The 12249-nt window shown below is 44.0% G+C and overlaps 1 protein-coding gene across 1 annotated transcript in view; it reads left to right on the top strand.

Moving 5' to 3' along the window:
* The first annotated feature begins 6584 nt into the window (after positions 1 to 6584).
* PKD1L2 (polycystin 1 like 2) overlaps positions 6585 to 12249 on the top strand; it is a 78130-nt gene continuing 72465 nt past the window's right edge. Inside the window, exons 1-2 of the mRNA XM_050923361.1 lie at positions 6585 to 6885; positions 10250 to 10411. Coding sequence (XP_050779318.1) covers positions 6585 to 6885; positions 10250 to 10411 — 463 coding nt within the window. The remainder of the gene's footprint in view (positions 6886 to 10249; positions 10412 to 12249) is intronic.

A 12249-nucleotide genomic window follows, 5' to 3' on the forward strand; every position in this document is an offset into this window, starting at 1 on the left:
GCTGTGGCTGTAGTGCAGCACATCTATTCTGAATGAGGAGTAAGGGTTTATATTTCCAAACAGCGACCTCCAGTTGTGGTTGCTCAACTTGAGACACTAGGACCCAATTTCCACAGGGTCCAAGCACCCACTGAAGTAAATAGGAGTTGTGGGTGCTCGGTACCTCTGAACTATCAGGCCCAATGTCAAGCTAAGGTTCCAAAAACTGACATGCATTAACCAGCCTCAAGGGTGCAAAAATAATGAGTCAGACCATGAAGTATCATGAGGTTGGCTTAAGTATAATGAGATTTTAAAACTAAACGGGTTATTTTTGTGCATCTTGTTGTTTAGCCTTCAGGTATCATATGTTCAAGTTGTGCTCCAGAACCATGAGGGCTAGAAACTTTTTTTTGGGGGGGAGTGAGGGGGCAATGAAAAGTAAATTGTGATGGTCTCATAATGCTCCAACTCTAGGAACTGGGGATTTAAGTAAAAACACCAAATATCACAAAACTTTCAATAAAATTGTGAGAGTTGGCACCTCTGGTATGTCTATAATTATTTAAGGTTTCTGGTAACCAAGGCCTGATTTAAGCAAAATCTCACACAGCAAGTCAAGGGCAAAGTAGGGAATAGAACTTGAAAGCGCTGATCCCCAGTCAATGCGCTAACCATTAAACCACATTCCCTTAACAGTCTCCCATGTGTATTAATTTTTTGTTTCCATGTGGTTTACATCAGACTGTGGTCAGGCCCCAGTTCTAACCTCCCATCAAAGGTCAGTTGGGGCTTATGTGAAGCCAAAGAAAATCATTCCTTCTTAGAAAACCATCATTTACTTGCCTGAAATGCCCTCTCTGTGCCTCTGGGATGGCTTCTCAGATAAACCAACATACACAGAAAAATAAAATGTCATCCAGCACCTAAACTGGTTTTCCAGGATCTACCCACTGACACTCTCCACACTTTTGAAGAAATGGAAAGCAGCGTTCTTTGCCTACAGGGGCGGCCCCAGGCCCTAGCACTCCAAGCATGTGCTTGGGGCGGCATGCCACAGGGGGTGCTCTGCCGGTCGCCGGGAGGGCAGCAGGCGGCTCTGGTGGACCTCCCGCAGATGTGCCGCTGATGGTCCAATGGTCCCGCGGCTCTGGTGGATCTCCCACAGGCGTCCCGAAGCCGCAGGACTAGCGGACCGTCCGCAGGCACATCTGCAGGAGGTCCACCGAAGTCGCGGGACCGGCGACTGGCAGAGCGCCCCCCACGGCTTGCCACCGTGCTTGGGGTGGCAAAATGGCTAGAGCCGCCCCTGTTTGCCTAGGAGGTTGCCCTCTATAGATAGGCCTCATTAGTAATAAAACACAGCGACCTGGGCTCTAGAGGGGTCCACCTTTCTCCTCTCAGCTCCCTGGAAACCCTCCTGAGGTCTAGCTGCTCCTGGAGCCTGTCTAGGCCAATGCTGTGTCCCTTCATTAAGAAAGTTGAGGCACAGGTGTCTGATGACTAAGTAGAACCCCTTTGTGGCCCTGAAGAGTCATGGAGCCCCTATGGGTATGTCTACACTGCAGATGGGAGCGAGTCTCCCAGTCCAGATAGACAGACTCAAGCTAGCACACTAAAAATAGCAGCATGGACATTGCAGCTCGAGCTGTAGCTTAGGACCTCAAGACTAGGGGGCCGGGTGGGCTTCAGAACACAACATCCACCCCATTAATTTTAGCACACTAGTTTGAGTCCCGCTCCTGTGATTCTGTCAACACAGGCTGGATGGCTCCCTCCCAGATGCAGTGTAGATATACCCAGAGATTTCAGGATAGCAATTTGCTGTCAACATTTTAACACAGTATCCCTCAAAAATGTTGCGCAGCAGGCAGTGGTACGTACCCTCTCTGCAGGTGGAGCTGGGGAGGTACTTAGATTGAAGTGTTTCTATTGTTCCCCATTATTGCTGACTAGTCCAGCATTTTTCTGCTGCTGAACTGGACTCATTCTTCTACCTGGTTTGCCCAGTGACATCACAATCCAGGGCTTGTGACAAGTGTCAAAGGGATGGCATCTGCTGGAATTTGGTATGGCTGCTTCACATGATATATTCTATTCTCACATCACCTGAACTGGCCTATTGACATCATATAGAGCCATTGCCAGGAGGATAGAGTCTGAGTTGTAGAAATTAAGACTAGCCAAATAGGGGCCAGATTATTAACAATCATTTAGGGGAAAAGGCCAAGATTTTCAAACACAACAATGTTCTAACAAGTGATTCAGGGTGCCTCCATTTTTGGCAGCCAAACCTGAGACACTTGAATGGGGCCTGATTTCCAGAAAGTGCAGAAACCCTCTAAAAGAAAGGTCCCTTTAAAACATCACAATCTCAGCACCCAACCTTACCCATAGCTCTTGACCTCTAGAGAATGTCAAAGACTTCTTCCCCTGCTGGTACACCCCCTCGTGGCTGGGACAGCATAGCAGGCTCTTTCTCCATTGAGCACCTAACAGCTGCTCCAGCCCTGCCATGGTCTCTCTTCCAGTAACTCAGCCAGGTCAGCATTTAGTTGCACCCCTTCCAGGATAACAAGAAGTCCAACAGATAAGTGTCCATTCTCTCCATCCAGCCCACAGTCCTTGATCTAGGCCCAGTGGGTCATATACCCCTTCCTCTGGGCTTCCTCCCATCCCTTCCCTTCCCTTCTTAGGGGCTTATGCCACCTCATCAATGGCAGACAGGAGAACCCAGGTTCACCCTCAAAACTGGATTCCAGTCAGGGACCCTAAGACAGACAGTCAAGAGTCAATCCCTCCAACTCCTTGCTGCCATGTTCCTAGACTTATTCCTATCAAGCTTGCAAGTAGGGCTCTCCCACAACTTCTTCAAGCTTACCCTTCCCACAGGGGCTTGGATTCACAGGGCTCTCCTCTCAAATCCCCCAATAAATCCCAAAATAAGAGTATTAACTTACCCCCCCCACCCTCCTCAGGCTTGACTTTGCATCCCTCTTTCAGCCCCCAGTGGAACACCTCCAGGACACAATCCCCTCTCTTATCCCAGAGAGAGACTGTAAAACTCCTTCCAGCCTTTGTGAGCCACACTTCCTTTCTTTATAGTAACCCCAGCTCCTCTCCCAACTGGGATTCATCAGTAATTGGGCCTGGCCAATCCTCCAGGTGCAACCAGGTACCTTAATTGAGAGTTCACCTCCAATTAACCTTTTTTGTGCCAGTGTGGTGTAGACCCCCATCACACTTCCCAACAGTCTAGCAGTTTTCTTTCAACTCAATAACTACCACCTGCAAAGGTCCAAAAGGGGAAATGTTTTGCAGGGTGCTTTTGACAACCAGACCTTATTTCACTGTGTGTTTGTACCAAGGTTTTTTCCGATGTTTCAGACAACACAGTGATTTCCTCCAGAAGCCTTCACTTGATGGCTACCATCTTGTATAAGCTATAGGACAGATTAAGACTCTGTAAAGATCTGGAGGACCCCTAGACACAATTCTCAGAAAGATGACAGACCTATTCCAATAGGAGCAAGGGAGTTCACAAATGAAGTAGTTATTATATTGCATCTTAGAGTGAGGGTTTGAAAATATGGGAAAGTTTTGTCACTGTTATAGTTAAAGCTACAAGACACAATCACTTTGCAAACTCCATTTCATCTGGATTTACGTGCTTTAGATTAGCAAGTCATTGGGACAGAACACATGCTATAGGACTGGCTGGTCTCAGACAGACAGATATATAACACAACAAGGATTAACATGTCCTGCCCTTTCTTTCACATTTTTAGAGAGTCTGTCTGAATACCGCAGTGCTTCGCAAAAGGCAAACAAAAAACAGAGTGAATGGCTCTAGGCATACCCAAAATCCAGATATCTGAATTGTTCCATTATGGCTTATACTTTCCTGCTGAAACCAGAGTGTTGTACAGTGCTTTCAACGCCTACTGGTGATCGACTGCACGTCCAAAACCTACCTGGAACAATGAGGGAAAGGTTTAATTAAGCATTTTTATGTCTCCACATTGAAATACACAAATGCAGATCGAGCAGTCAGATACACCAACCACAATCTTTTGTATTTTTCAGAAGCACATGGCTATCTGATCTACTTTTGTTACCCCTATGTATCCCCATTTCATACAGTCCAGGAAAACAACAAACTATTGTATCTCGGTACAATGAAGCCTCCAAACGAATTTCTATCTTGAGGAAGATATTTAAAATGAAGATAAGTTTATATGGTAAGAAAAATTTTAAAAATCATGTTTTTTACAAAGCATTAAATTCAAGGGGCACTTTCCACTTGAAATCTGGTCAGTTTCCAAAAATTAATTTAAAGGAGTTTTAGGTACTGCATCTGTCCCTGAAAAAAAACCCTGCTGATTTTGGTGGCTTTACAGAGATATTTTGCTATCTTTAAATGTTTTTCTCTCCCCTGGTACAGTGTGAAAGACGCACACAAATACCAGAAAAGTAACTGACTGTTCACGGGACAGTGAAATGCACAAAGTCAGCAAACTTCTCTAATCTGCTTCACGTGCAGGCATTTGATGGGTTACTCAAGGCAACAGCAGATTAAAAAAAAAATCACACAGCTGTAGAAACTGCCAGCTGTGGACTTGTCTGGAGAACCTGCTTGATTCTTTAGGCAGCTCTACTCACCATTGTGCTCTTACAGGCCTGATCCAAGGTCCACTGAAGCCAAAGAAAATACTTCCCTTGACTGCAATGGACTCTGGATCTGCTGCATCAGTTCTGCCTGTGGCATCTCTAATTCTGGCATTTCTAACAGGATCTGCGTGAAACTAGATTCTCAGCTGCAGAGAAAGGATCAAAAGATATGAAAGGATCAATCCATATCTCACAAATATGGCAGTGTGTATCATTTGCAGGAATTGCATATTCCCATATCACTGAGTCAGACTCACTTGATAAAGCACAGCCTTCTCTATCTGGGCCTCCTCTCTGAAACCTGTGCTTTCAGAAACAGCATCTGTTCCAGCTTCTTAGACCAAGTATAGCTTCCTCAACACCAGTCAGATCAACAGGGCATGGGAGGATTAAGGCCCTTTCAGACAAATGTAATGCAAATGTACAGTATTGAACCAAGTAAACAATGCACACATTCAGCTCCGCACCTCGTGACAAACCTTACAGTGCATGATTTTACCTTAAAATACCTTAGTTCTTCTGTGCCCTGCTGAGCTAGTTGAGTGGCTGGGAAGGGGGGTTGTAGGACAGTCTTTGAATTGACACTCATACTGTGCTCATGGGCTGCAGTGCGTACGGTTTTCTTTGTAAGAAAGGCTTGAAGCATAAGACTTAAAAGTGTCACATTTTTGTAAGACATGATTTATCATCGAATGTAAGAGCCTGAATCTCCTTTCACTTACACTAGTGTAAATCGAGCAACCACACTGAATTTGGTGGAGTTACACCATGTAACACCCAGGAAAATCAGGTCCTGAGATTCTAGGGTAAAAAGAGCTTTAATCCTTGTGGGCATGCAGAGCCAGCAGACTTTGGGAAACCTGGAGGACATCCTTCGCATGCAAGCTCAAAAGCATGTATGCATTTTAGCTCATAAAGACTGTGGTCTAGCTTCTCAAAGGCCATTCCATTACCTCATATTAGGGTATCAGATCCGCCGGCTTACAATGTAAACTTAAGGTCCCCAAGACATACAATATTGCCTTGGTTATCAGAAATTTGAAAAACAAGTTTGTTTTAACATTAACTCCCTCATCCACTTTCTCGTAAAGCTACAGGCAGCTATGATCAAATAATGGAGCTCTGTTTAGCTTCACAGGGGATCATGCAAGCCTTTTCTTTTTTGTCACCAGATATGGAATTCACCTGGGTTGTTTACTTGTTTTGAATTTAATGCATCAAAAATCTCAAAGTGAAACTTAATTGGAACAGCTGAGAGTCCCCCGGCTGTGTGTATGTTAAAACAAGAGCAGAGTGACTATCATATGATAATTATATATATCTTACACTAGCATCCAAAATCTGAAAGAATAATAAGAGAAACTCAAGACAATTAGAAGAATCTAGATGAGCAGCTTGGTTCTTTCCCATCTCTATAATTTCCTGTCTTCCTAAATTCTGATTTTTCTCATTCTTCATTCATTCCTACTGATTACAGCTCTTTTTGTTGCTGTAAAGCACTCACCCACAAATGTTCAGTACAATGAATCCTTTGATGGGGAGGCATTATCTTAGCATACCATATGCCCAATGGCAACATACATCAGCTTTATCTTTTCCACTCATAGACGAGGTGAAAAGTCTAATGACCACTATGCAAACTGGCTTGATTTGGAATGGGACATTTACACAATGGTTCTCATATATCGCCCATTGCAGCGAGTTAGCATCAACACTTACTGCATGTATCCCCAGACGCAATAACCTTTATTTATTAGGAGCAATCTGTTCCCCATGCTATTGCTGGTATTATGTGACAAACAGCAAGGAGGAAAAAGAAAGATTGATGGTGTAACAGGATGACAGCCCAAGCCTTTGAAGAGAGAGGGACAAAAAGCATGGTGATGTGGTACATAACACCAGTACTATGGAGGGCTCCAACCGCTAAGCTAAGAATGTGGCTTCTAATCACTGTTCTCGCCTCTCTTGTTCTCCATTCGGTTGTGGAGGAAATTGCTCTTGAGGAGGGAATACCTTGTTCAAAGTACCAGGTGGCTTTCAACCTTTCGTGCTATGAGTTTGTGAGACTCCCGCGCACTTTCACGAGCGCTCAGAGCTGGTGTGAGAGAGGAGGGGGGCACCTCGTTTTTATTGAAAATGAGGAAACTCAACAGTTCTTGCAGAACCATATCTCCGAGGACAGGGAGTGGTGGATAGGACTGACCTCAAGTTCCCTTCTGAATGAAACTACAGAAGGTAGGTGATCTCAAAAGAGAAATAGTGCCTTCTTTTAAGTTAGGTTGCAACTTGAAAGAGCTACTATATCGCTGTAGTGATACAAGGAAACCCTACTGTATGGTTCTGCTGATGAGAGACTCTTGTTCTAGTATCATCAGAGGACATCTAGGGGCATATACCAATATATTACAGAGCTGCTTCTATTATGAGAGGGATCATGATCCTCTGGACCATGAGGCAGGGGCTCAGGGTTTTATTCCCAGCTCTGCTACTGACCTGATGTGTGACCTTGGACAAGTCACTTCACCTCTTTGCACTTCTTGTCCCCCTCCCATTCTTTGCCTGCCTTGTGTATTTTGACTGTAAACTCCTTGGGGCAGAGACTGTCTTCTATGATGTATTTGTATGGTGAGTAGCCCAGTCGGGCCCAGATCTTTGGCTGGGGCCACTAGATGCTATTGCAATACATATAACTACTACTGTTATATGGACCCTATCTGGAAGACCTTAATGAGGTCCTCTTCAAGTTGATGGCACATTTTATACACGCTTACATATCCACACTCATGTAGACAAGACCATCTCAAACACAAGGCGGGACCTAATTTAATGGCTAGGGCAGGAAACTGTAAGCGAGGAAACCGGGTTTTTACTCATAGCTCTGTTACTGATTTTCTGTGTGACCTGGGGTAAAGTCATTTTATCTCTCTCTGCCTTAGTTTTTCCATCTGTATATTGGGGTTGGAACAATATTTAATATCTACTGTCTCAAAAGCTGTAGGAATGTTATGCATTTAAGAGAAGGAAAAACCAATGTCCTGTTTGTTTTCTGCTTAACTCATCGCAAATGCTTTATCAAAGGACTGCAGAGTTGTTCATCAGTCGTAATAATGGGCTAAATTCTGCTCTCCGTAACTCCAGTGTAAATCCATTGTAGACTTGCTCTATACTACAAAGTTAGAGAATGGAGTTAGCCCAGATTTTCACTGGTATAGCAGAGCAGAATTTTGCCCTTTTTTATAGATATGTATACACACAATATACACATATATACACACAAACAAGGTAACAGAGTGAAATGTAAGGGCTTGTGATATGCAGGCAATCAAATTAGATGATCAAATGGTTCCTTCTAGCCTTAAACTCAATGAATTTATAAATGAATATATATGATCCAGTACCTAAATGCGATGCAAAAGGATACATTTCCTTAATTAACATCACTGAGACTTGGAAGACTCTGTTATGAAAGGTGCTAGGCATTGAAAAATACAATTTTAGATGAATATACCCGAGTCCCTTTCCAGGTCTTCATCCTCCCTCTTCCAATGGTGCAAGCCGAGCTCTGTAATGTACAAACAATAAATTCCATAGGCTATTCAGGAATAGGGTGACCAGATAGCAAGTGTGAAAAATTGGGATGGGGGTGAGGGGGTAATAAGCACCTATATAAGAGAAATCCCTGAATATCAGTACTGTCCCTATAAAATGGGGACATCCGATCACCCTATTCAGGAACTGCAGATAAGCATTTCCATCAAAATGCAGTTACATATAAGTTTGTCTGACAAATAGTGGTGTTTCTCCCCTCAGTCATGTTTATGAGAATGTATTCTTATTTAAATGGTGATATCATAGACTAGAATCCCCTAGACATGGATCCCTGAGACATAGAGATTGGCACAGGTTGAGGGGTGCGTTTTTGTGGGTATCCTATGTTAAAATGTTGGAAGCACTTCACTGTTAATATTATTATAATTCTAATCCAAGGACAATTATTCAGACAATTATTGCAGTGGTTTGGATTTCCATGGGCTCAATACCTGCTCAGGAGGAAAACCTGAATCTCTGTCAGAACCACATGCCTACATTACTCCAGCATAAGCATCTGAGAGGCTATATAATGTTGGTGCCATCTGTCTCATGACAATGGGCTTGATCCTAGCACCGCGACTCAGGCACAACTGCCGTTGGCGTCAGTGGGAGATTTGTCTGAGTAACGACTGCAGGACTCGCCTTACAGCTGTGCTTCTCACTGACAATAGCCCACGTCTCCCACAAGGTGTGGCTCGAGCCTCTTCGTTGGCACTCGCTACTTGGAGTGGCTGTTCCCCTCTCCTCATATGTGTTGGGTTCTGGGTTCTTTTTTGTGATACCTGGTCCCTCCCCCCAAGGGGACCTCCTCATTGGGCTGAGACACAAAAGGGGGCTGTCTCTTGGGAAACTGAATAAGTTGCCACTGCTGGCAAGGAGTATAAAACCCAATATACAAGAAACAACAAAGAACATCAACACAAACCCCAGCAAAGAAATGCCACCAACCAACAGTATAACAAAGGGGAACTTTACCGGGAGCAGGAAATTAGGATCTGGGGAAGGAAAGCGTTAGGGTTAATTAACAAGTACTAAAAACATCACCAAATTTCTCACCTTCCACCTCTTCCCAACCCCCATCTGTCTCCCTGGCACCTTCCCAGGCAGATGGTAAGCTGAGGGGTTGCTGCAGCACTGTGAATGTTGGCTGGCTTTAAAAAAGGATTCTCTTACAGTATCCTTGCCTCTGGTTGGAGCAAGGGCCTCTCCTGGCTCCCCAGGCTGCAGTCCTGTGTAAGGGGACCACATTTGTTAGATGGAGAAAAACCACAAGAAAAATAAGGCCCAGCGCTTTATTTTAAGGGCTATTTTAGGGAAACGCCATTTCCCTTAGCTGCGCATATCACAGATTTTTCTCTCAAGTGTACATTTCTACTGCCCTCAAGTACATAATGCAATTATCATGCTTCAATTTAATGTTTAAAATGGTACTTATGATACATATCAATAAATCTCAAAATCAGTGACAGGTGGTCACCCTCAAAGGGACAAAGCAATGAAATAAGAGATGGTCCCTTAACATAAGGGATGGTTGCTCAACCTGCTCGGCTGGCTCTCAGTAGCCGACTCGGGTCTCTGCCTCTCAATGCTGGTCTCTGCAGGGCTGGAACTGCCTGACCCATGCACTAGACCTTACAGAAGTTCAAAGACTCCCTTTGTGGGGTAGGGGTGTTAATCAGAGACTGACTCTAAACTGTTCTTCTTCTCTCTGAGCTGCTCCCAAACTCCAAATTGAAACTGAAACATGCCTTTATGTGTCTGAGTCAGGCCCTCCTGTCCCAGAGCAGCTGAGCAGCCCTGACTCAGCACTGGCCCAGCAAACTGCTTGACCCTATTACCTCCCTACTGACCTAAGCAGGAGTTTCTAGTCCATTCTGTCCCAAATCCAGGCTCTAGTAGCCTTGATTGTTGTAGTCTAGACTCTGGAGGCTCAGTCCAGAGTTGCAGGAGCTGGCAAACTCCAACTGATGGTTACAGACATTTTCGATGTGGTTTACTTTGTTCACAGGATCATTGATTTGGTTGGACACTTCAAATATAAGCTACAGCAACTGGCATGAGGATCAGCCATCTCTCTTAGCCAATTGTGGTTATATCCTGAAGAACTCTGGCTATAAATGGGGCATGACAGAAAACTGCAGTCAGGAGTTTGACTTCATTTGTGAATTTGGTAAGATGCACAGCAGATGGTGCTAGAACTGAGCATGCTGTATTTCAGGCAATGTTTAAATTACCCAGGATTTGTTAAAAGTCATCATTCAGTAAATAAATATCAAGCTTATTTAAAAAAAAAAAACAGAAAACCCAGGCAGCTGTCCCCTTTGCCAATCTGCTGGCAGAGGGAAAGATCCAGAGAGGGGTTGAGCACCAGAGTCAATGGGAGTTGTGGGTACTCAGCACTTCGATGGTTCAGGTTCTAATCGCGACAAAGGAAGTGGTTGTTATATGATACGGATCTTGATTGCAACGAGGGGCAAGGATGGGACTACTAAAGTCATTTCCACATGTGCCCAAAGCCAAGAATAGAAGCAGGTTCCAGAGATGAAAGGCCACTGCATTCACTCACTATGCAGCTAGTGACTGGTTAATTCTGAACTCCTAGGAGCACAGGAGTAACTGGAAACCATTATCTGAGCACATTGCTCTTGTCTTCTCTCAAACCACATCTGCTGCACGGCACTGCAGCCTGCAGTTTCCGCTAAGGTAAGGAGAGGGACTAGAACCTGTAGTTCCCTCTGGCTCTCCAGCAGGAGACCAAACATATGCAGCCTGTGGTGCCTAATCTTACCACCCAGGTAAATCCTGGCTGGGATCAAGCAGCCATGGAATGGAGTGCTGACTATACTACTTCCTCCAACATATACACCCACATATAAGGAGAATTTGTGCTTCTCATTGGTTTCATGTGAGTGAGGCATTTTAAGCTGCTCATTTGCATAAACTTGAGCTAAGGTCACGGGCATCTTAATATTATTCAAGATAGTTTAGTCCAAAGCAGACTGCGAGGAGTTAGGGGGGGATCTCACAAAACTGGGTGACTGGGCAACAAAATGGCAGATTAAAATTCAATGTTGATAAATGCAAAGTAAGGATATTGGAAAAAATAATCCCAACTATACACATATAATGATGGGTTCTAAATTAGCTGTTAGCACCCAAGAAAGAGTTCTTGGAGTCCCTGTGGATAGTTCTCTGAATACTTCTGTTCAGGGCACAGCAGTGGTCAAAAAGGTTACCAAAATGTTGGGAACTATTAGGAATGGGACTGAAAATAAGACAGAAAATATCAGAATGCCACTATATAAATCCATGGTGCAGCCACACTTTGAATACTGTGTCCATTTCTGGTTGCTCCATCTCCAAAAGATTTAATGGAACTGGAAAAAGTTCAGAGAAGTGCAGCAAAGACAATCAAGGTTATGGAACAGCTATAAAGGGGAGACTAAGAAAGATTAGGGCTGTTCTACTTAATAAAAGAGATGACTAAGGGGGGTGGATTATGATACAGGCCTATAAAATCATGAATGGTGTGAAGAAAATGAGCAGAGAAGTGTTATTTACCCTTTCGCACACTACAAAAATGTGGAGTCACCCGAGGAAATTAATAAGCAGCAGGTTTAATACAAACAAGAGGAAGTACTTTTTCACACAACACATAACTAACCTGTGGAATTCATTGCCATGGAATGTTGTGATGGCCAAAAGCATGACCAGATTTTAAAAAGAACTGGATACATTCATGGAGGATAGGTCCATCAATGGCAAATAGCCAAGATGGCCAGCGGTTCAACCCTATGTTTAGGGCAACCCTAAACTTCTAACTATCAGAACCCGTGAAGATAGAGGTGGATCATTTCAGAAGTGCCCTGTTCGGTACACTCCCCCTGAAGCTCTGGTATGGGTCACTGTCAGAGATAGGATATTGGACAAGATGGGCTGACTAACACGGCAGCTCTTTTGCAGCAGAGTCTGGTTGCAGATTGACTAATATACATGAATCCAGTGTTC

This window comes from Gopherus flavomarginatus, chromosome 14 (assembly GCF_025201925.1).
Source record: "Gopherus flavomarginatus isolate rGopFla2 chromosome 14, rGopFla2.mat.asm, whole genome shotgun sequence".
Lineage (NCBI taxonomy): Eukaryota > Metazoa > Chordata > Testudines > Testudinidae > Gopherus > Gopherus flavomarginatus.